The 26459-nt window shown below is 39.6% G+C and overlaps 1 protein-coding gene across 1 annotated transcript in view; it reads left to right on the top strand.

The window, feature by feature from the left end:
* Positions 1–262: 262 nt before the first annotated feature.
* LOC136826050 (polyamine-modulated factor 1-binding protein 1-like) overlaps positions 263–26459 on the top strand; it is an 86075-nt gene continuing 59878 nt past the window's right edge. Inside the window, exons 1-2 of the mRNA XM_067082942.1 lie at positions 263–390; positions 16878–17005. Coding sequence (XP_066939043.1) covers positions 16897–17005 — 109 coding nt within the window. The 5' untranslated portion in view covers positions 263–390; positions 16878–16896. The remainder of the gene's footprint in view (positions 391–16877; positions 17006–26459) is intronic.

Below are 26459 nucleotides of genomic sequence, written 5' to 3'. Positions count from 1 at the left end.
CAAGAACAAATTAAAATGCATTTATTTAAAAAAAAAACTATGATATTGATAAGCAAAGTATTCAAGAAATTATAGCCTCATGTCTTACTGAAAATTAATGGAGTACGCTGATCAACATCAGCCTCTTAATTCACAATGGAACTAAATGCCATGTGATAAAATTATAAAGAAAAAAAAAAACTAAAAGATCCACGCCATGAACATAACCCTCGGAGATTATGAGTATTTTACCATTAGTAGCGTAATAACTCCTCTTTGAAGAAAAATATAGTAATTTCGTGTCTAATGTATTTTGTAAAATTGTATTGTTTACAATAAATCGTTTGAATACAGGTTTACGCATGTGCTTAGCCTTTTGTTTCTTGTCATGTGCCATGTGCGTGACGACTTGTAAGTACTCCACTTTCCTTGAGAATTTTCTAGTTGGTGATATTGGTAATATGATTACACATTATAACAGTGACATTATTACAGAGTATCTTGCATTTAATATTATATTAACGACGGGACTACGTCTACGTCTTTAGAATTCGGTTAATGTTTACGAAGGTTATCCGAGACCCTGTAGGCCTATGTGTTCGTGAAGTTCCATGACGTAGGCCGCTGTGTAGGTTACGTAGTCTCGGAGCATCAGTAAGGCTTTATGAAAGGATAGAAAGGAATGGTGTATTGTAGCCTGTTACAAAAGTTTAACCAAAGTTAACACGTTACATAAAGAGCAAGCGTATATTTTTCCCTGCACTCCCAACAGAATGAAAGACTAGGCTATGCCTAATGTATCCTTCAGACAGGCCTATAGTTAATACTAGCCTATGATACATTAATTGCTGCCCAGACGGTTCAATAACCAGCAGTTTACTTAGACATATGAAGAACTGTTTAGTACTAGCGTAGCCTTGGGTACAAACAGAAGACAGTAAATATAGGAATATACAGAAGGCGTCAAATATTACGGTCGGAACTGGCGGGAACCTGGCCTTCAGAGTATTTCTAAGCCGTAGTTCCGCGGTGAACTAGACTATGGCAATTGGCGTTTTCCTATGTTATTTTATTTTGCTTTACAAAGAATTTAAGTAATATTTAGTCGGCCAGAACTAAACTGTAATTGGCCTTGAAGACTACTTCTACCGACAGGGTAGATCTAAGCCGGCATTCCACTGCAAACCCCCCCCCCATCTCCCTCCATAGCTAATATGGCAAACTTGTAACCAGTAAACACCCCTAGGGTGCGTTAGGTTGGTATTTCTAGGGGCGTTTACTGTTACAATTTTGCCATTTTAGCTATGGAGGTGGATGGGGGGGCTTGCTGCAGAATGCTGGTTTAGATCTCCCCCATCAGGTAGTCTTCAAGGGTCAATTACGGTTTAGTTACAGCCGGCCGACAAAATATTACTTTAAATTCTTGGAAAGCAAGTAAAATAACATAGGAAACATCAATTGCCATAGTCTAACTCACCGCGGAACTGCGGCTTAGAATTACTGTTCAGTTTTACCACAAATTCTTTTTCCCTCCCCCCTAGGCTACATGCAATATCCTAGGCCAATCACTTGGGTATCCAGTGGGAACTCTTAATTGCAAGAGACCACCATGGGGAACGGGTTTTTGGATTGGGTAAAACCCAAAGTAATTGAAATGCAAGGATATATGTAAAGTAAACTTTCGTAGGGTGCTAGGTCCTTACCTGGTAGGGGCTTTGCCCCTTTGAACCCCCATCACATTGAACCCAGGGCATTGTAAATTTAGAGAAAGGTATTTTACTTTAATACCACCACTTTTTATTGGAGTTTTTATGTTGTGTACATGTCTCCTTAATATGCTTAATACAAAAAGCATGGCAAAATCTACCAGCAGCAAGATGTCTTCAATTATATTGTTACTTACTGGGAATTTTTTCTCAGGTCTTGTTGTTTCGATGGCCATCTCAGTGGAATCAGATTTATTTTGCCCCAGTCCATTGTGTTTAAGGTTGGCTAGTGTATTTGAAACATTTTTTGTTAATTTTGCCAGGAAAATATGGTATATGGAAAATGTTGACACCCAGCAGGTTCTTTTGCCCAAACTTTAACCATTTATGTGGGATTTTGGAATTTGGACATTGTTTGAAAACTCCTTTACTTGGTATTCATTGTTCCTATAGTACAGTTGTGTAACTTTTTCTTTAAAATATTTTGCATGTATGCCTTAATTTCGTGTAAATTTTTATGCTTCACAGGGACAGGCATTTATTTTCCTTTGGGAACACTTGGTTATTATATAAGCAAGTTACCAGTGATTGCATAGCTATGAGCTTCCTACGTACTGCAGCCTGAAAATTCAAAATTCGTGGTGGTGCTAGCATTAGTTTTGGTGTAGGTGTGTGCCCTGCCCATTATCAGGGAATGTGAGGACAACTGTGCAGAGAACTTCAATTCGTTTTCTGCCAGCTCCCGAGTAAGATCGGTGGTTCATTGCAGCCTAGATCATAATTTTTTTAATGGTTTTCCAGAGTCTTGGTGAAGTAACCTACTCAAGTTTCGTTGTAGCGCACGAATCTTAGTCAGTTGGTTATCCTTGATTAACTTATTTAACTGGATTTAGGATGTCTGACTCTAACTCTTCCAGTGTTAGGTTTTGCATTGAAGGCTGCAGGACTGGATTAGCAAAGTCTTGTTATGACTCACAGAGTATGTGAAATGTAGAGGACAAATTTGTGATAGGGAAATTACTTGTTTAGAATATAAAGATTGGGACGATGAACCTTGGAAAGTCTTTAGGTCACATCAAGACAAAATGTATAAAGACAGGAAGACGAAGGTGGCTGTTAGGGCCGGAAATAAAGCCAGCCTAGAACCCGTAGAAGTAGCAGACCTTGTAGAAGATAATTCTGTCTCTTCTCCTAAGATTCCTGTATTGTCACCTATCCTTAGCCCTTCTAGTCCTATTCCATGTACTCCTGTTCCATGTTCCTGTGCTCCCGATTGTGACACCATTGCCAGTCTCAAGTCAAAGTTCGACAAAAAGTTAGAGTTTTTAGCCAACATAGTAATAGAGTTTTGGAGCCTTCATGGAAAAAGACAATGTGCAAAATTGTAGTGCAGTGCAAAGTCTTGAGGAGATTACTGTCCATCCCACTGGTGCTTGTAGACAAAGGTCCATGTCCACTCCCCCACACTGGGGAGAAGATACTGGAGGTCCAAGGGAGGTCAGTGGGATTTGCCCACGGACAGTCACCCCTTCCGTTGAACCTGTTGCACAGTCCCAGGCTATGACAAAGTGCCACTGGAAAGGCATCTCGTTCAGTGTTCATCGTCTGTCGTTGGATTCAGAAGGCTCCCGACCTTTGAAGAGACTCTGCTGCGGCGGACAGCTCCCCTCCTGTCAAGAAATACAAGTAGGCTAGTGTGAGTCCTCGGCCCTCCTGCGGTTGCGCGGTGCCTCCTTCCACATCTGCTCCTCTGACTCCATCAGCCTGGGACAGTCAGGAGTCCATCTCTTATTTGGATCACCTGCTCTTGACTGCTAAACACCTGGAAGAACCTCTTAGTCGACCTTCTTCTTTGGCAGGACCCCATCTTACCCCTAAATGTCCTTCGTCTCCCGAACGTGCTATGATGGCTCCTGTTAGACAGTCTCGTTTGACCGAGCGCTTGACACCAACCTCAGAGTTTCAGGCAACACCGCACGCCAACTCGGTGCCAGTTGCGCCTCATTTGCTAGTGCAATCTTCGACTCAAGGAGATTCTTAGCTTGCTTCTCTTAAACAGCAATTAGATAACTTCAATGTCTTTCTTGAAGAAGAACCCAGCTGTCACCAAGTCGAAAGACGCGTTTTTGTTGCCAGTCTCTTCCGATGATGAGGATGTAGGGCGGGATACTTCCCCTTTGTCGTCCTACTCCCCCTTATTAAGGTATTATCTTGATAATTTCCTGGATTACTTCACTTTTACTACTACGGTATCTCCTGCTTCAACTTTTCTAATTAGGAAAATTCCATTTGATAATGCTAACCTGCTGAAGTTAGTGCTCTCCTCATCTGCCAAGACGGTGCTTTGAGAGATAGATGTCTGGTTGGCCTCTAAGAGGGATCAGGGTAAAGCAGCTTTTGCTTTTCTGCCCTGCAAGTTGGTCAAGAGAAGTTACTGCTTTTATGAAACCCCAGAAGCTCCTTCTCTGGGAGTTCCTGCCTCCTCCCAGGGGGACTTCTCTGGCTTGGTAGATGCAACATGTCGGTCGGCCTTTTCCTCAGCAAAAGTAATGTTCTCCTCCCTTTCCCGAGCTAGACCATCTGACCAGGGACTTATTTAAGAATTTAGAAGTGAATAGCATCCTCGACTGGATTATTGGTGTGTTGGCCAAAAAGATCGAGGATTGTCCTTTGCTGGCAGAGGATTTCACGACAGACTGGTTGGGAATACTGTCATGCTGACAAGGCGCTAAGGGACAGTTCACCTCTCTTTTTTTCGATGTGTTTTCTTAAGAAGAGAGAGTTGTGGTTTCTTTTGCCACCAAGTGGGTGACTACTACCTAGAAGTTGGCTCTGTTGTTCTCACCTCTGGACAAAGCTCATTTATTCCCACAAGGTCTAGTGCAAGAGATCTTGACATCGCTTCAGGAGAAGTCTACCAACGATCTACTGGCGCAATCCGCCAAACGTCCCAGAGACTCCCCGACTGTGACTACAAAGTCGTTCTCTCCCCTCCAATCCCAGCCCTTTCGTGGAGGTAGGCAGAAGATCCAACCCAAACCTTGCACAAATCTGCGACATCCCTCGGAACCAAGAAGTGAAGATCTAGTACTTTGTGCTCCGGTAGGAGCCAGACTGCTCCTCTTTTGGAAGGAATGGAGTCAGAGAGGTGCAGAACCTTGTGTGGTCAAGGTCAAGGTATTGAAGAAGGTTATGCCATTCCGTTTGAGGAGAACCCTTCTCTATCCAAATCACAAATTGTATTACCAGCTTACTCGTCAGACTCCGAGAAATTTATGTCCGTATCGCTGGAAGTAGAATCCCTTTTGCTTATAGGGGTGTTGGAGTTGGTCAAGGATCAGGAGTCGGAAGGGTTTTACAACAGACTCTTCGTAGTCCCCAAAGCATCGGGGTGCTGGAGGCATGTCCTGGATGTCAGTACCTTAAATCAATGTCGTAAAGACGAAATTTCACACGGAGATGAATCAGTTAGTCATGTCAGCCAGCCATCAAGGGGACTGGATTGTCACCCTGGATATGCAAGATGCTTACTTTCATGTTCCAATACATCGGGACTTCAGAAAGTTTCTACGATTGGTGTTCCAATGGAAAGTTCTCCAGTTTCAAGCTGGCTTCACCTTCTTGGAATAAACATCTGCTACCTGGACGACTGGCTTCTCAGGCCTCCGTCGAAAGAGAAATGCACAGAGGACTTAATGAAAAATCTTTACCTAACACAGGAGGTAGGCATTCTGATAAACATTCAGAAGTCGCAGACGACTCCCAATTCTGTGGATTCTCTATTTGGGAATGACTCTGGACCCTGACTTTTTGGGCTTTTCTCTCCCCCGGAAGAGTCACCTCCTGCCTTCAATCTGTCAGAGAGTTACTTTCTCTTCAATCATGTTCAGCAGTTCAATGGATGAGCCTCTTAGGAACATTAGCCTCAGTTGAGAAGTTTGTGAAGTTGGACAGACTTCACATGAGACAGCTCCAAGTCTGTCTAGGAGCAAACTGGAGCTGAAAAACATAACCAGACTCCTTCGGTTTTCCGATCACATTGGAGATCAAACAGGATCTTGAGGGGTGGTCGTACAAAGACAGACTTTGTGAAGGGAAGTCTCTCCATCCAGCGAGCCTGACCCAGACTTTTACTGTGACGCGTCAAACCTAGGTTGGGAGCTCACCTTGGGAATCAGGAAGTGTTGGGAACATGGTTGGAAGTTTTGAGAAGTTCCCATATCAACATAAAGGAACTAAAGGCCATTCATCTGGGTCTCCAATCATTTCCGACCCTGGTGCGTGGCAAGACAGTAACAATTTACGTGAGTTAAACGTGTATGGCCAATACGTAATCTACACAATACAACCTCCTACTTCCTTTGCATTAGGTCATATTTCCAGGGGTGTGTCTGATTAGTGATTTCTTTCATTTTATTGGGGTCACTTGTCCCACTGAAGTGCCCATAATTGCTGGATGGTTCCATATAATATGGAATGCATCACAATATGGAACAGGACATTTCTGGGTATCAGAATTTGTGTTGCTAATTTGGCTAGCTGGTCTGCCTTTTCATTTCCGATACATTCACATGGGTAGGGAACCCAACAAAAGAAACAATGCTTCTCTATAATGGTGTAAGAGGATCTGACTGTAAGATCTTCAACACTAAGGGATGATCAGTATTGAAGACTTTCAGGGACCTCTAAGGCACTTTAGAGTCACAAAATATTGTGTAGCTAGACTGGGAGTGTTGCAATATGTTCCAGTGCTACTTAAGATGCCATACAGCTCAGCTGTAAGTTTGAAGCAACTGAAGGAAGCGCACCTCTTCGGTTAAAGATTCACTAAAACTCCATAACCAACTAGCCAGCATTATGTTTGAGAATCATCGGTAAATATAAATCTGGCATCTAGATGCTCTGAAGCATGCTCTAAAAATATTGCCCTCATTTTCATCAGTTTTATCCCTCTTTGCTCCATTGAAGTACCTGCAGAATTTCACAGCAGGTAACTCCAGACAGGAGTAGTGGGATACACAAAAGGAAGTACAGGGATTTTTTCAATATTTGTATCCTCTAAAATCTTTTTAATTCTATAGCTAAAAGGGTAGGATACCTTGGATGATTTCATAAAAACCGTTAAAAATATTTCAGTTTGCCACAGCAAATGCCAGAGATTTGGGGAAGTCTTTGCACTGTAAACCAGTATCGAAGTAATGATGACTGACGATAGAGTTCAAAGGGTATTTCTCCTGTAATCAACTAGCAACCAGATATTGTTGAAATGAACTAAAGGCTCCTGTGGCTATAATACTTCAGTGATGAACAGAATCTAAAAATTTTAAGTTAGATGAAGAAGGAAGAATATACTTCACAACCGTATGACAGCTTCATAAGATTAAGGTTTTATGAAGCTTTAGTGAGATTTCCACCAGCTCCCCAGCTGGTGTGTGAGACAGCACCTTCAAGATGTGTAGAGCTTCTAGGCACTTTTGTTTGATACATTTGATATGGGGACCCAAGTCATTCTGCTGTCAAAAACTAGGCCTAAGAAGGGCTTCTTCTACACATGGGATTCTAAGGCCATACAAATAGAGGTCTGGATCAGGATGTACTCCTCTGATCCGGCAGAAGTGGACAGCAGTAGTCTTGCTTACAGAGATTTTAAGCCCTGTTTCTCAGCCCAATTTGCTATTTTATTTATCGTTCATTGCAACTTTCTTTTTCAGATCACGGGTGGCAGCAAAAGATATTGACAAGTCTTCCACAAATAACGCCTTAAGGACCTCTTTTGGAATAACAGATGTAACACTGTTTATGGCCAGAGCAAAAAGTGTTACACTGAGAACCCTGCCTCTGGGAGCACCTTCTTGGTACTTTTTCTCTGATAAAGTATTGCCAACTTTAACTTTAAAATACCTACAATGTAAAAATGATAAGACAAATAAAGGTATTTTTCCTCAGAGACTCACTATTATGCATTGTCTTGAGAATTCCATGTCTCCAAGCAAGTGTCATATACCTTTTCTATATCAAAAACACTATCACGTGGTGTTGTTTGAGGCAAATGCTTCACAGACAGAGGTTTCAAGTTGCAGTAAGATATCCAGTGTGGAGTGCATTTTTGAAAGCCACTGAGAAGGTGTTAAAATACTGTTGTGCTCTAAATACCACATCAGCCCTACATTTACCATTTTTTCCATTAATTTACTGAAACAGCAAGTTAACGCAATGGGCGATAACTTGCTGCATAGAGAGGATCTTTTCCAGGCTTAAGGAATGGTAACATGGTCACAATTCCCATATTTAGGGTAGCTGCTTTCATCCTATATTCTATTGATAATGCTTTATTATAGTTTTGTTTCTTGAAATGTGTTTAAACATTTCTTAAGGAATCTCATCTGGGCCAGGAGCAGTGTTCTTGTTCCTGGCTAAAGCAGAGTCAAATTTTCCCTGCATATTGCAAGATTCAATTTTGTTTGATGAAAAGTCATGTCTGTTTCTTCCATCATTCTGAAATGATGGCTTGGGGAACTATCTGATTTTTCAGAGACTCGAGCAAAGTGTTCAGAAAATATATTACTAACTTCTGTGGCATCAGTGACATGATTATTATTTACTTTAAGTACTGGAGGAGGATTAGTGTAAATTTACCCTGAATTTTTCTTATTTTCTTCCAAATGCTACTGACTTCAATTGTTCTGCTGTTAATAGAGGATACATATCCTGCCCATGACTGTCTTCTGACAGCTTCATAGCTTTTCGAAAATCGTCATTTTACACTGTGTATAAGTGATGACATTATCCATGGTCGCGATGTCTACAGCACCTGGTCAATGATGATCTTGTAGGGGATGCAGCAGCCCAATTCTTCTGACCACCATGGAACTGGCCGTCTCCTGAAAAAGTCCTTTAGTTCGAGGAATTGAATGTAAGCCTGCAGTATGGAAAGTTCCATTGAGTAGATCGATGGCGTCATCTACACTTAGGAAGTCTGTAGCATCCCCTTCCAACTCGCTCAAATCTTGAATTTTTTCCATTTGCTTTCCAAGCACCATTGTGGTGATCTTGGATAGGTGGACCATCATTGGTGCTGATTATATTGGAGAATGGTCACTGGTATGCCAGTCATCACTTGTTTCCAATTAAAATCAACACTGCAATTAGAGCTACAAATTGAAAGGTCAGTGCAGGAGACAGTACCAGTCTGAATGTGATAATGGGGTAGGTTCTCCAGTATTAAGAAGGCCTATATCTTCATTTTCTACAATAGATGCCATCATATTCTTTTGATTTGATGTTACATCTCCCACAATGGATGTCTGCTGTTGAAGTCACCAAGAAGAAATGGCTCTGGTAGTTGCCACATTAAAGGATATTAAGTCCTCGAGACATGACTATTGGGTGGAATGTAAAGGGAACATATGCTATATTGCCTTCTTAAATTAATCCGTACAGCCACAGCTGGAAGTGGAGTATTTAGTTTTACTTTGTAGTGTGGAGTATCTCGACGGATGTAAATGAGGATCCACTGTGATTACTACTTCTCCAAATCAAATTCAGTTCTGAAGTGAACATATTCCCTAGGACAAGGGTATATTCACCTAGCATGGTCTTTTGCAAAAATACCCCAACAGGAGGAGAAAAAAAAAAGAAAGAGAATGCTCAAAGAGCAAAAGCTTCACTTCCTCATACTTTGCTCGAAGTTCCTGACAGTTCCACTGAATTATGGAAGTGAATTTATTTCCATCTGGGACCATCAGTATGGTTCCTTTATACAAGATTGGGAGGGTTCTTTTTTCTACTTGGGGAAGGCAATTTAATGGGCAGTTTTGTTGGCTTCTTGGGGGGGAATAACCACCTTGAAAGAGCCAACATCCATTCCTTCAGTGTCTGTGACACTGAGGGGTTTTTTAGTTTCTTTTCTCTCCGTCTCAATTGAGGCGGACAGAGCAGAGATGTTCTCTAAAGAGACCACCTCATCTATTTTGCTATTGCTGGCAGTAGCCAGCTCTGCCTTTGAAGAGGCAGAAGCTCTAGCAAGGACTGGCACTGGGGGACCAGCATCTGCTGGTCTGTCCTCCAAAGAGGAGTTGGCACCAACAGAAGCTGACACCAGGCCAGCGAGTGCTGGCCCCGCCTCCAAAGAGGCAGATGGTGGAGGGTGTGTCTCAATTGACACGTGTAAGGACTGGGGAATGAGCGACATAATGGCTGGGTGTTAACTGGTTTATTGGTTGTTCCTTACTGGAGCTGTACTGCACAGAATCTTGGAAGATGTTATTGACAAGTATGAAGCAAAAATGTAGCCGCCTACATACAGACAGGTAAAACGACATAAAGGTTCAGACATCTGTGTTTGTCAGGCAGACAAACAGATGGCGAGACAAGAGATATGATAATATACGGTGATGAAACATACATCAGTGGAAGTATTGAATGGCATATACTAATTGTATGAGATTCACATACATTAATGATACAATGTAACAAAGATCTCGCCCACACTCATCAACGCACATTATGGGTACATGATTAGAATGCTTGCATGGCAATGCAAGTAGTGGTGATTGTACATACGTTAAGACAACAATGCTTAGGAGAAACAGACGGAAATATTGTATGGTTGAAATCGCGTTCCTGTAGAGAAAGAAAACGAGACGCTCCTGTTTTGTCCTGTCGACTTCTTGATGACGATCGACGAACACACGAACACACACGTGTTTGGAAGAGACAGCGTCGGGGCTTTACAAGTACTTCCCCAAGACGTGTGTAACGTCTGATTGTTTGAAGAGACGGCGTCGGGGCGACGGGGTTTACAATGTTCCCCACAAGCGAGGCAACGATGGGAAATTGTCTTGGCGACAATTGTAGTTGGCTCGAAGGGCTTGGGCTAGGGCGGGTAGGGGAGGCTGAAGGGCGGCACCGCCAGCAGGAGCTCGAGGAGGACGGGAGCTGGTTGAAGGGTGACGCCGGATGATCCTTCGTGGCCGCTCGAGGGCTGAAGGATGACGGCGGGATCCTGGTACCCAGCTCGAGAGGGGCGGCAGCAGGCTGAAGGATGACGTGGCTGGTCCTTCGTTGGTCAGCTCGTCCAGTACGAAAAGGGGGCGGCTTCAGGTTTCCTGGAGGAGGTATCCAGGCCTCCGTGGTGGAGTGGGTCATCTCGAGTGTCGGACTAATACTGAGAACTCAGGAACGGCGGGAAACAGCGAGGCGCGAAGGGTCAATCGGCGCGCGGGTCGTCATCTTGGGTTGGCTGGTCCTTCGAGTCACCCGGGTCACCAGTGTAAGGACTGGGGAGTGAGCGACATAATGGCTGGGTGTTAACTGGTTTATTGGTTGTTCCTTACTGAGCTAAATGTACAGAATCTTGAAGATGTTATTGACGCGTGCGAGCGGTAATGTAGCGCCTACACACAGACAGGTAAAACGGACATAAAGGTTCAGACATCTGTGTTTGTCGGCAGACAAACAGATGGCGATATCAAGAGACATGATTAACATACGGTGATGAAACATACATCAGTGGAAGGGTCAGGAAATTCTACATATGGCCAATTGCATGAGATTCAAGACACATTAACGGATACAATGCAATAGCATAATAAATGTGAAATGGAGAGACCTTTGGCGTCTTCACAAACAGAAACATACACACAGTTTGGATACAGAAGATTCGTTGGAACATTATGGGTACATGATTAGAATGCTTGCATGGCAATGCAAGTAGTGGTGATTGTACATACGTTAAGACAACAATGCTTAGGAGAAACAGACGGAAATATTGTATGGTTGAAATCGCGTTCCTGTAGAGAAAGAAAACGAGACGCCCTGTTTTGTCCTGTCGACTCCGATGATGACGATCGACGAACACACGAACACACACGTGTTTGAAGAGACAGCGTCGGGGCTCTTACAAAGTACTTCCCCAAGACGTGTGTAACGCCTGATTGTTTGAAGAGACGGCGCCAGGGCGACGGGTTTCAAATGTTCCCCACAAGCGAGGCAACGATGCGGAAATTGTCTTGGCGACAATTGTAGTTGGCTCGAAGGGCTTGGGCTAGGGCGGTAGGAGGCTGAAGGGCGGCACCGCCAGCAGGAGCTCGAGGAGGACGGGAGCTGGTTGAAGGGTGACGCCGGATGATCCTTCGTGGCCGCTCGAGGGCTGAAGGATGACGGCGGCTGATCCTGGTACCCAGCTCGAGAGGGGCGGCAGCAGGCTGAAGGATGACATGGCTGGTCCTTCGTTGGTCAGCTCTGTCCAGTACGAGTGCGGGGCGGCTTCAGGTTTCCTGGAGGAGGTATCCAGGGCTCCGTGGTGGAGTGGGTCATCTCGGAGTGTCGGACTAATACTGAGAACTCAGGAACGGCGGGAAACAGCGAGGCGGGCGAAGGGTCAATCGGGCGCGTGGGTCGCCATCTTGGGTTGGCTGGTCCTTCGAGTCACCCGGGTCACCAGTGTAAGGACTGGGGAATGAGCGACATAATGGCTGGGTTTAACTGGTTTATTGGTTGTTCCTTACTGAGCTAAATGTACAGAATCTTGAAGATGTTATTGACGCGTGCGAGCGGTAATGTAGCCCTACACACAGACAGGTAAAACGGACATAAAAGGTTCAGATATCTGTGTTTGTCGGCAGACAAACAGATGGCGATATCAAGAGACATGATTAACATACGGTGATGAAACATACATCAGTGGAAGGGTCAGGAAATTCTACATATGGCCAATTGCATGAGATTCAAGACACATTAACGGATACAATGCAATAGCATAATAAATGTGAAATGGAGAGACCTTTGGCGTCTTCACAAACAGAAACATACACACAGTTTGATACAGAAGATCTCGTTGGAACATTATGGGTACATGATTAGAATGCTTGCATGGCAATGCAAGTAGTGGTGATTGTACATACGTTAAGACAACAATGCTTAGGAGAAACAGACGGAAATATTGTATGGTTGAAATCGCCCTGTAGAGAAAGAAAACGAGACGCCCTGTTTTGTCCTGTCGACTCCGATGATGACGATCGACGAACACACGAACACACACGTGTTTGGAAGAGACAGCGTCGGGGCTCTTACAAATCTGTTAGGCATCTTTTCAGCAATTCTTTTTTTGACTCTACCTTTGTGCTTCTTATTTTGGTTAGTTTGTCTCTTTCTGTTGGTTTCTAAGTTTTGCTACTACTGAGGCAAAACTTAGACCTGCTCTTACAATCTTAGCTTTTGTTCTCTCTCTTGCTTCCTAAAAGTTATCCTTTCCATCACTCTTAATGCCTGAATTTCTTTTTCAAATAAATATATATCACACTGTTGAGATGATGGTGCATGTCGTTCACTGTGTCCGAAACGTTGGCAGTGGAAAGACTTTCTGGGCCTCGGGATGTACTGTTTTATTTTGTATCTATGCCAGGCTGCAGAGGCACTCTGGGAGTCTTAAAGTATTGAATGTCAATATTAAGGTAGGTTGAGGTATCCGATCTCTATCCACCTTCTCTTTGTGATCCTGTTCACCTTAATTACACCCTGATCTTTCAGTTCATTTGCAAGTTTCTCCTCAGAGAAACCCATCAGCTGAGGGGCATAAATCAAACCCTTGCTGGAGTGGGGAGTGCACTCCACCATAACTCCTGCAAGGGCCGACAAACTCATCAACTTCATGCTTTCCTCTGGGGAGACACTCTCTACCAGGAGCATATTACTGTTCGGAGGGGATATTTTCGGTTGTCTGCCAAAGCATTTTACAATTTCCCTGTTTGCGTCAAAAACATCAATATTGTCACCATTAAGCTTCAAATTTAGATATTTTTCACATGAGTTGGGTACAAAGACCCCAGGAACTATTTCATATTTCTTGCTTTTCTTTATTGCAAATGGTTCCAGTGTGACAATACTGGAACCAGATGCTTTTTGTTGGGGATTCCTGGCTGTATTCCTTCTTGCCTGGCATTGGGTCGTCAACCGTGTCTGACTGTCATTTGGCCCAGGGTTACTAATTTCAACATGGGGACCTTCCATGAAAAAAAAAAAAAAAAAAAACTGCTGGTGAACACCGAAGAGGCACCGTTGACTTTTCATGGGGCCCTATTCTCAGCTAATGACACCAGTAGGAACTGACTCCCAGATGTCCACCCCTTACCCTACCCAAAAAGGGATAGCACCAACATACCAGAGAGGCACAAGTGTAAGCCTAACCCGCTTGTTGGGACCGAGACTATCACTAGAATACAATCTTCCCCACTCTATGTTGGTGGGCATTCCGGAAAATATGCCATGAGTCCTACCCCTAATAACAGCCCACCCCTGGAATCCACGGGCTGATCTCAGGGATAGTTCCGCCTTCAGGTGTCAATATGACATCATACTAACACCCTTCAGGTCCAAACATCATCGTATTGGGTGATGCTCCCAACTACAGTTCCCACATTTAGCTTCGAACATGAACCCCAATCCAAGGTATGAGGCCCTTTCGTTTCACACAGACAGGAAATTTAATGAAGGTGGAAATATCCTCACTATGTAAGCCAAAGATTTGAAAATATATATATATATATATATATATATATATATATATATATATATATATATATATACAGGTAGTGCTCGAGTTACGATAATTCGACTTACGATAATTCGCTTTTACGATGGGATTAGCAATTAATATCGATACGACAATATTTTGAAAATACGATTTTTAAATTTCGCTGGCGACCATGCAGGCAACAACGTACAATCAGGCAGCGCACGGTGTACGATATACGCTGGCCCGAGAGGCTGTATTAGGTACATTAATTCAATGAGCTGACCTCACTTGCTCTCGTTGTGTCGGAAGTTAAAATAGGTCAGTGTTCGTTTGCAATTTTTGTGCGTTTGTAAATACAGGTAGTGCACGAGTGATGATAAGTCGTCTTACGATAATTCGAGTTTACGACGGAGTTAGCAGTTAATACCGGTACGACAATATTTAGAAAATACTTTTAAATTTCGAGCGGGTACAGGCAACAGCGTACACTACAATTGCCGTAGAATCAGGCAGCAAGAGAGACCAACTTACAATAGACCAACTTCTTTTTCTCCATCTCTTTATTCCATCTTCTAGTTAAAAAAGTAAGAGAATAATAAAAGCATTGTTAGTAACCTTATACTCTTGCGAAAATGCGTACAGCCATAAACAACCGAACGAGACACTGTTGTTTTGCTAATAACCGAATCGGATAACAACTGTTTTGCTTGTATTTCAACCATCGTACACTTAAACAATTATCGTAGTTATGTTAAAAGTGACGTTAAGTACTGATATGTTTTTACACTACCCTTATCCGCTTTGGAGAAAAGATCGGCAAGGAAATATACTGCTGCAGTAAATTTAAGCTGCAAGTTGTAGCTGACGTTGAGAAAAATTATCGTACATTGGCAACATGGATGAAACTCGAGTCTCGACCGCAAATAAAATTGGAAAGTATTTTAATCAAAACTGCTGGACATGAAAGAACACATATTACTGCTGTTTTCACGCCGATAAAAGATACATACGAAAAGCTCGTAGTATGATGATGAGATCAGGAGAAAATAGCGAACGGAATCTTGATTTTTTTTGTTTACACAAAACAAACGGCCAGCCGCCAACGTCATCTACTAACGAAAAAAATGGCTAAAATAATTTCACAACGAGACATATTTAAGTTATATTTCGACATAAAAACACTTCATATAACGTAACGAAAAATACATATGTCCCTTATAAATAAAGTATCTAGAGATTCATTTACGCTAACTAGAAGCAAGAAATGCCCTCTGAACCGAGTTAAATGCATCGAAATAAAGACCGCGTGATCGATTCCGAAACCAAAACATTTGATCGCTATGATCGGAATTCATAATGCAAAAGCAATATATAAGAATATTTACGATTGGATACAGTGTAGTAAAGCATAACTTTTTAAAAGATCCATGGAAAAGATGCACATTCGTTATTTTGATGTTTGTATAATAAGGCGGTGTTATGTGAAAATAGAATACAGTATAATGTAGGCTAGGCTACCATATATGATATATGAAAGTGCAGGCCAGGCCTTGTTTGTTATTCAGTTTCTCTTTATACTGACTTATCATGTCAGTCTGCATTGAACCTGCAGAATTAGCTGACACTAATAATTACTATACCATATATGTATAAAGTATACTGTGTAGTGTAGGCTAGGCTACCATATATGTATAGATGGTACTGATTACCCTAGTGTAGGCTAGGCCATATTCGAGTTACGATTTTTTCAACAAACGATGGGTATATTGGAACCTAACCCCATCGTATAGGGAATACCTGCATACAGTATATATATATATATATATATATATATATATATATATATATATATATATATATATATATATATGTGTTACAGTCAACATAAAAGAATCAGTCATTACAGTAATGACTGAAATTTAAATACTGCAATTAGACATTTGATCCTCACATGAGCTAGTACTAAACATGTATATAAATATATTTGACCTCTTAGGGGATTAGTATTGAACCCGCGAACAGTGTAGTGACTCACTGTTTCCCATTAAGTTTAGTACTAGCCCTGGGGGATCAAATGTCTCTATGCATTACGTTGGATGATTGGAATTTCAGTCGCCACGCTGTGTAATGACTGTTTACGCATGTTGACTGTAACATAGCATATATAGCCTATATAGAAGTGGGGTAGTCATATGGGTGATAGAAGATGGAAGAGAACTGAAAAATAAGCTGGAGGAAAGAAGTAAAAAAAGGAGTAGGAGAAAAGAGGACAGAGAGGCATTAAGTCAAACAGGGGAATGATTTCCCCTCGATTGAGAGCCCCCTTGCCCGTCACAAATCTACAGCATGAGAAAGAATATTCTGTGCTGGAGCCATGCAACTACATCACGGCAGTCTCTCATTAAGGGGGTGGTTGGGTAGAAGGGTGAGGGTACAGGTGATGCAAGTGTTGCAGGAGAGTGCTTCTTTGTCCTTTGTAAATAAAAATCTATGTTTTTAGGGATTAACATTGACCTTTGTGAAGGCTAAACATGATTGATATGGTATTAATAGATAGACATGCTTTGAGAAACAGTAGCATTATTTTGAAACAGAATCTAGAAGAATGGGTGGTTTAACCCATAGTTTCTGGTTGAAGTATCACAGTAATATTGTTAATTTTGATTTTGTATTTTCAGGATTTCATGTGATTGAAAAATGGCAGACCAGGATAAAAACAAGAATTACTTTCTGCACATTGATGAACTGTCCAGACGTCTCAGTGCAGATCAGAGACGTCTCTCAGAGGAAAATCATTCTTGTTCAGGTTAGCAGTACAGTATTTATAAGTAGTACAGTTTCATTCTTTTAGGATGATTTTGATGTAACCTGATCAGTGGTGGCCTTACTTCTGTTGTAATTATACCCGTGTTTTTATTTAATTTTGTTTTCTTATGGTACATGTATGTTTGTCATAACTTTTCCTAACTGGATGTGGCATTTGTTAGTGTATGGTTTGCTATAATAAAAGTACAAAGAGGACAAACCACCACTTTGGGGATTTCAGCCACAGGCTGTGATTTACCAAACCAACACTATCCTTCCATTCACAGAGGGAATAGAAGGAATGGAACCAGATGTGCAACTGCATAATATTTTTGAATCACAGCAAGCCAGCAGTACTAATATACTGTATTTGATTTTATTACCCATTCCTTGCCCCACCAGCAGTAAAGAGTCATTTAACCCTTTAACCGTTTAGTACATACATATACATAGCGTGCCAATGCTACCTAAGCCATTTAGTAAGTTTATATATACCAGGTGTTTCGAAATTAGAGGCCCCCCCCTCCACAGAACAAATGGAAAGTTATGAAGTTTTCTGCTGTATCCTATCTCCAAGTACATTATTTTAAGTTTCTATTAAGCTATCTTTCATTTTACATTTCTTGTATTTTCAGACTGAGAGACGGAGTTAGATACAGCCATGGCTAATGACTCGGAGGAAATCAGATGGATCAACGGGAATCCAGGCTATAACCTTCAGAGAGGCCAGGGATGCTGACGCATCTTCATTTCACATTCCTGGTAGCTAAATACATTAAAAGAGATGAATCCTTTGTTAAAAGAAACTGGAACAGAAATCCATATGACTGTCATCGCAAAAGAGTGAGAATCTTGGAAGGCCTGAAGGCCTTTCTCTCAGAGTCAAAAGACACATAGCTGAGGCAGTGAGTAGACCAAAGAAAGTCTTTACGTAAATTGGCGCTGAATTAGAAACAAAAGGGGAAAGAAGAGAAGTTATAGTGCTGTATATCGTGAGTTGAAAAATCAGGTTATCAAGCCATTTCATGTTATCAGCAAGCCCAACATCACTCAGCAACAGAGAGAAGCTAAGCATGGTTTGTGGTTCATTTCTAAAGATTGGGATGAAGCTGACTTTCTCCGTGTTGCCGCATCAAATGAATTCTTCATTTACACAGTCAGGAAGTCAAATCATAAAATGACATCATTTGGCTGCAAAGTTGATGATATCAGCAATGACATGCGCTATCGCCTTGATTGTGAAATTTTCTGAATGTTTGGGAATTTTTCTGTTTTACAAATGGTTATGTGGATCATTATAGAAAAAGGACAGGCATGGAATGGAATACTTCAGAGAAACTGTGCTTACTGGTGAGTATTTCTTTCCTCAAAGATCCTGAAAATGTGTTATCTGTTGAAGAAGTCACATTTTTGCATGATAAGGCACCATGTTTCAAGGCTCTTCAGACACAGGAGCTAAGCTTCGGAAACAGTGGTATTGATTTCTTCTTGCAATGAATTTCAGGTAGCTCCCTGGACCTTAATGTTTGTGAAAAACATTGGTAGTATCTAAAGGATCATGTTGAAGCACGCACACAGTGAACTATGATGGTATACAAGCCTCGATGACTGTGAAGAGAGGTGACCAAGTGCTCAGGGAAATGGAGTGTTTGAGTCTCAGCTTTTGTGATTTGCTGAAATCATACCCTCAAGAATGCAGGTTGTGGTAGAAGGCAGATGGAGGCCACACAAATATTAAATACTCAGGAGAGAAACTTAAATAAATACCTGTTCTGAGTTACTTTTGTTTTTGTCCATATCAATTTTAGTTTATGCTGTAGAGGTGGGGGCGGGGGGGCCTCTAATATCGAAACACCCTGTGGGGAGCAGATTTCTGACCGTGGCATTTAGTGTGTATACATACAATCGATTTTTCCTGCCTTCCTTTCAAGGATAATCCTCTATATTTTCTCAAGGTCCGAAGATATCCAAACAAAAACACTTCCTCCCGAACCCCTTTTTATCATAATTATCCGGATTTCTATATTAAATGCAGCAGGAATTCGCCAATCACTAGGCGACATCGCTATGTAACGAGACAACACGCTGCTGGGTTGGTTCGTTCTCTGGCATGGAATTTGGTCTTTCGATACGGGGTAGAAGGGCTATAATCCCATCTAATCCAACTGAGTATCAGTTGTAAGTTACTTTCTTCTTCTCTGCTTTCTTTTCCAGCTCTAGCGCAAATGAACAACAATAAGTAATTGTAGTTTATTGACATTTATTCTGACTGAAATATGAAAAATGTACTTGACTGTTTTATTACTTGACGATATGTTCAGTGCATGTGGCTGAACTCCAGATGCTCTTCATTCTGAATAACGACCACAAACTGTTTTGTTTATTTACTCTAAATTGTAACATTGGCAATAATTGTAATTTATTTTATAAATTTAACTTTAGCATTTCATAAAAATTACTCCAGAAGCTGTGAACATTCTTTATGTTGCTATGTACATATATATATATATGTGTGTATTTTTATGTATGTATGTACGTACATATGCATGTATATATAGAGACTAATTAAAGTTACTTGTGGGTAAATTCTAGAATGTTACAGAACAAAGGGTAAGATATAGGGTGAACAAACTTTCATACATGAAACAGTATACAAGTACCATAATGTAAGTGAAAGTTACGTACAAAATTTTGCAAGAGATAATTCTGAAAACTCATCCAATAGTGAGAATGATGAAAATGAAAACAGAGGGCAAACAATGCAAAGACAACAAAGTGAGGTATATATGATGATTGTGAATGGGTTGCCAGTAATTTCCGGTCCTAAGATTTCATAATTGACAACAGTGAATGTCGTATAAAGTAATTCAAACCTAACAATTCTGGCATTGACAATTCATAACGTTAGAGAATTCTAACAACAATATATAAAATAGAACAATTATCAATACAGAGATCAATGATTATATAACAGAGAGAGTGAGTGAATATATATATATATATATATATAGAGAGAGAGAGAGAGAGAGAGTGCCTCTGTGTATGTATGAGTGTGTATTTATGTATATAGATTTATAGTGCACAGAGGAACACTATACACACAATATGGGTGTCATTAGCAACGTTGCCAAACTTCTTCCCGTCTTTTAATCTGACTACAGTTAATCAGCATTCCTCAGTTTGGAGTTCTTTAATCCAGTCATAAAATACTAATTATCCCTTCCCTGGGCTGTCCATAAGAAAGAGACCAATCTGGGTTTATTTACAAATCTGCCATCACTTGAGGTGTCAATAACGGTATTTTTTTATCGCATTGTATCATTTATTTTCATCAGTGAGTCTGTGCATCAGTATGATTTATTTAGGTGATTAGAAACTAGACCATCCTCACCCTACCTTTTAATGAAAGCAGTTTAATTAATATATGATTCCAATTCGTCAGATTTCAGTTCATTTTACGTCTTCATGGTTAGATACTCAAAGCAAGTGTTAAGCTGTTTTCCGTTTCAGACCTAGCATGGAAAGATGCGGTGATGTGTCTGCCACACCTACGCAATATCCAGACTTAGGGAATAGTGGCAACGTCTAAAATTTACTACATAGTCGTGGTCATTTTGTTTTGACTATGATATTGATAACTGGCAAATATAAAAATTTATAAGATAGTGATGTAGGTGGCACTGACTGAAATCATCAGTTGTTGTATACAATTCTAGTACCTCCCACCCTCGACGAATTTGATGGGCTTAAATATTGTGGTCTGGGATTATAATGAGTCCTGTTCAAAGATTCCAGTTCCTTCTTTCATTGTGATGGACAGTTCAGAATTTCATTGTCGACGGTCAAAAGTCTTGGTGAAAGTAAAAGTTGTTTTAAGTTGCCTGTACAAAAGGGACATCACTAAATGTGCTATTGCCCATGAAACAAGAAATTGGAATTGGTCAAAAGACTGGTGATAGTCCAAGGCACCATTCTCAAGCTAATGTTCGAGAAGTCCCACCCATTAAACTCGATGCAGGTGGAAAGAAAGATATGAAAACTACAACTAATCATTACCTTCCAAGGAGACCTGAATATGCCCTTTGTATATATATATGTATGTATGTGTGTATATGTGATTATATATTTATATATATACACACATACATACACATAAGCAAATCTCACAGGAAAGTGACAGGCAGAAGTTCAGTACCAAAGCGCTTTACATTTATTAACGTGCCTAGATGATGCTAATAGGACGTGACAGCACTTGGTACTGAACTTCTGTCTGTCATTTTGTGGGATCTGCTTATACACTGAAGTCACGTGAACTGTGATTTTTTCATATATATATATATATATATATATATAAATATATATATATATATATATATATATATATATATATATATATACATACACACACACACACATGTACAAATACATATACATATACACACATGTGTGTGGTGTTATCTACCAAGTTTTTTACCTTATCAAATATTTTGTAACTGCTCTTATATAGAAACTGCATCGATTTCCTGCATTTAGAAGAAAAGGGATTTGCCGTGAGCAAACAAGACAGCAGCAGGTGAGGTCAGGTCCAAATTCTCCGCTTACCTAGCTGTCAGGCATGGCACAGGTGACTATATTATGAACCTCTGCTGATTTAGGCATCAGGCCTCATCTTCACTGTGTTGAGAAGTTAAGCTTTTTCTTTAGGCCCCAAGAGAGCTTGATAATTACACTCAAACAATGATGATACAGCCACAGTAGCAGAAGCTCTTAAATCTAGAATTATCACAAGGCATTCATGTCCACAAGTTCTTCTTTCTGATAATGCTGCTGAATTTACTAGTGATCTTTCAAAGAAAGTATGTGAATTTTATGAAATAAATAGGTGTCAGATAATCGCTTGTAAACCAAGTTCTAATGGAGCGTTAGAACAAAGTAATCGTAAAATAAAAGATATCCTGAAACTTTAGTGAGCCCACGGAGAGAAGATTGGGACTTTAGAAGACATACAGATTCCACATTGAATAATACAGGCAGAAGACACGGTTTCGACTTCACAGTTCTGAGGTTACGACGCTTTTTCAAATATATTCATCAGAAATTATTTCAAAACTACGACGCGATGTTCCGGGTTAACGCCCGACGATCCGACGGAAGAAATATGGCCCCAAAATGGAATAATCATAATTTGAAGGTTTTTTTGATGTAAAACTCAATAATAATGCAGTTTACATCATTTTCAATAGGTTTTCTTATGATTTTTGACGATTTTCGACGATTTTCAAGCGTGCGACGAAAAGAACGAACCCTGTCAAACCGGGGACCGCCTACTGTAAATGAGACACTAGGAGAATCTGCACATTATTTCCATATGGTTATCAGAAAAGAATGCCTAACATTATTAGACAATGCAACACCACCTAGACATACTTATAACTATGATGACAATGTTGCATGGAAGACCAGACGTACGTACGAGACAATCATGAAAACAATGGAAAAATTAAGAGGTTCATAACGCTCATGCCAGATATTATAATAAAAGTACCATTAAACCAGACATTACAGTAGGTGCTCAAGTTTATGTACAAAATCATGTTCTAGAAGGGCCAAATGTAAAGGTTTCTCCCGAGTTCGCTGGACCATATAGAGTTGTAGAAGTTTTAAAATTAAATGTAGAATAATTAATGAAAGTGATCTAAAAGATAAAGTAGTTCACTGGAATCACATAAAAGTAGTAAAAACAGATCCATGGTCAACTGAAGTTATAGATATCATAAGACATGAAAAAATGCTGTAGATAATGTTGTAAACAAAAGATGTAATCTACGAAACCGACAGTTAAATATGTGCATGTATATGTATGGGTATTAGACTGAAAATATCATAAATATAATGTATGTAGTGAAAATGTCATAAATATAATGTATGTAGTGAAAATATCATAAATGTAATGTATTTAGTGAAACCTATATATATAAAGAAAATCTGATATTAAAGGAACATAAAAACACATTAAATGCCATTTTGCATGCTTATAAAGGTATTTTGAGCCCACCACTAACCACACCTAAAGAATTAGAAGAAAGTATTAGGTTTTGCATCATGGAAAAACACTTTCAGCCACTTGTGGAAGATGTATTCATGTACTATAATTTAATAAGTGCCAAAGTGCTTTATGATAAAATTATTTTAATTGTACCTTTCAATACTAAGATCACAAACACATCAATCACTGCGTACCCATTTCCTATGTTGATTAATGATCAAGTAATCATTCAAAAGGGAACAATCAGGCATTTTGCATTAGAAGAACACGCTCTACTGTTGTCATTCTTTACGACGAACAGTTTAATGAATGTATTCTGCAAAAAGAACAAGAATATATATGTAATTTTGGTAACCTGTATAAGAATACTGATGCTTATCCCTTTATTCAAGAAATTGTGTTAAACCAAAACCAAGAAAAAGATGTATGTACCACAGATTATAATAGTACATTTGAAGCATTTATATTTGGTCAAGAAATCTTTGTTTTCACCAAATACTGTTGTAGCTAAAATTAAATGTCACAACATTAGCACAGAAATAAGGTTTAAAAATGTTAAATCTTTTACAACATCATGTCAGTTAGTGATAGCAAACCAATTATATTATGAACCTCATCTTTTCACAACATATAACTTCAACAAACATGTGCCATATAAGAATTACTCATATAAAATAAATGAATTTAAGTTGTCTCAGTTAGAATTAAAGAAGCTTGAAAATTTGAACTATGTTGATGAATATTTCTACTATAAAGAAACTCTCCCCAATTTTATCATTTGTAAATCTAATGGTAATACTGATTACTGTTATTTTGTTTATCATAATAGTGAGAAATCTTATAAGAAAAATACAAGGGATATTGACAGAACTCAATATATATAATAACAATAATTAAAAATTGATGTTTATTGATCATATGTGTATTTTCCATATATTCCTTTAGTACAGTATTTGATATTCTAGTAGTATTTGATGTTTTAATGTGATCAATTTTTTTTTTGAGAATGTTTTGATGAACTTTATCTTTTCCTCCACAGTTGGAGAAACAATCTTTATTATATCCATTATTCTGTTTTACTGCCAGTTTAATTATTACTATTGTATCCATTTTATGTTTAATTAAACATTGAGAACAATGTTTGGTAGGTGACTGAGTGATGTAATGATATATGAATAACGTAAATATAACAGAGAGAAAAAGAACTGAGAAGAGAACAAGTGATAGAGAGAGAGAGAGAGGGAAGGAATAGCAAAACAGGAATGTTATGACTGTGTCATGTTTACGTAGCAAAACACAGGTGCCAGTAATCTAACCGCAGTCGTAACAAGGATGTTTACCTGCCTCACCTGTGAAGCTTACCTGTTCAGTCTCGCTAGAACTCAAGACTCCCAGTGACGTAAAAAGGACCTCCTTCGTAGGAGGGGTTAATTCATCTAATTACACCCAAAAGGACGTCCTTAGATAAGTTTCAGCCAATTAGACTTCTACCAAGGGTTGGACAGAAGCTGTTGGCTGCCTATTGTAGGATGGACATTCCATTTTTAAAAACCTTCAAAAGGGAAGGAAGAGAAGCAGAGAGACAGAGAAGGACAGAGAGAAGCAGAAGAAGAATAGGGCTTTAGTGGGGTGAGGTCAAGTGCCTCACCAGTTGTGGGTTGAGAAGAAGCAAGGCTCACACTTTGATTCACACTTCATTTTGTATTCATACTACTTAACTGTGTGTGTGTGTGTGTGTATATATATATATATATATATATATATATATATCACTTGTACATGTACAGTGTTATTTTTAATTAGTGTGCTAATAAAGAAGTAAGAGAGCTGCACTGTGTCTTTCTAAAGCCTCCTGGGACTCAAACACTACTATAGTAACAAAGCCAGAAACAATAAACCATCTATAAAGGAAAACTAAACTTCTTTACGTGGGCCATGAATAAAAGTATAACATTCGAAGGTGGTAAAGTAACATCACATAAAAGGCAATAACATCAACATCATTACATATATATATATATATCATATATATATATATATATATATATATATATATATATATATATATATATATATATATATATATATATATATATTTGAAGGTGTTTAAGAAACATCACATAAAAGGTGACATATATATATATATATATATATATATATATATATATATATATATATATATATATATATTTTGAAGGTGTTAAAGAAACATCACATAAAAAGGTGACAATAACATCAACATTACATATATATATATTAAGTCTTGGATGACTTTGGACAACAGTAGAGAACTGTGTGCTAGCCTGGCAGTGGCAGTTTTGCTGCAGGTGCATTTGTGTTGACATTGGAAGTTTGCACAGTTGGATACAGAGAGCTATTTGATCATGATTTAAGTCCATGGAGACAGCGTGATCAAACATTGACCTGAGGTCATCACATTTCTAGAAGCAATGATGGTGTGAGTGCGTATGTGTGTTGCACTCCTGAATGGTATGTTATCAGAGGAACAGTGACTCACAGGAGGACTTTGGTTTTGGTGGCTAGTGTGTGGTCTTGTGAATGTTTAAAGACCACCACCATGACGATATCTTATCTGGCCCATAGGAAAGTGAGTACAATGACTCATGAACACATATCTTTTCCAGACATTTTTGTGGAAAGTCCTAGTAGCGCTGCAGTGAAATACCTCCGGGTCTCCATTATGCATTGTCCTGTTCCATTGTGCATTTTTCTGTTTTGAATAGGAATGACATTTAACACCATTTCTGGTTTTAGTATGTGATCTGCTTCTTTCAACAGGAATTCTGGTTTCGTCCTTAGAGGATGAATATTTGGAAGTTGTGTTTATTCTTTACATACTATATGACATTTATTGTGGTCTAGAATAATCATGACCTTATTACTTTACTTGGTGACCAAGGTTTAGTCGCAAGTATCAGCTGGTATAGAATTGATAACCTGAATGTTTGTGTATCAGATTTCCCTCTAGTGATGTTTTCCATTCGTAGGGGGTGGAATTCACTCCATTTCATGATTGTAGCTTTTGCTGAATCGTTTTCATTAAATTTGCAATAAAGTCTAGTTTTGCTTCTCAGTGTTTAATTCCAGTAGGCCTTTGTTTAAGAATAGGTTCAGTGAGAGAAGTCGACAAAGGAGAAGGAATTTGCTGACCCAGGGAGCCACGGCTACCAGAGACGCCTTATGAAAGTAAGATGTTTGATTCTGTTCTTAAAACAGATACAGCAATAAAAGATGGCCCTATTTGACCTGGGGATGGGGCCATTCATCATATATATATATACACACACATACATACAGGCAGTCCATGGGTTACAACATTCCGAGGTTACAACGCTTTTCAAAAGTATTCATCAGAAATTATTTCCTGGTTTACAACACATGTTCCAGG

Source organism: Macrobrachium rosenbergii, chromosome 3 (genome assembly GCF_040412425.1).
Source record: "Macrobrachium rosenbergii isolate ZJJX-2024 chromosome 3, ASM4041242v1, whole genome shotgun sequence".
NCBI classification, from domain to species: domain Eukaryota; kingdom Metazoa; phylum Arthropoda; class Malacostraca; order Decapoda; family Palaemonidae; genus Macrobrachium; species Macrobrachium rosenbergii.
Note: the sequence above shows the minus strand (reverse complement) of the source record. Positions and strands in the feature narration are given on the sequence as shown.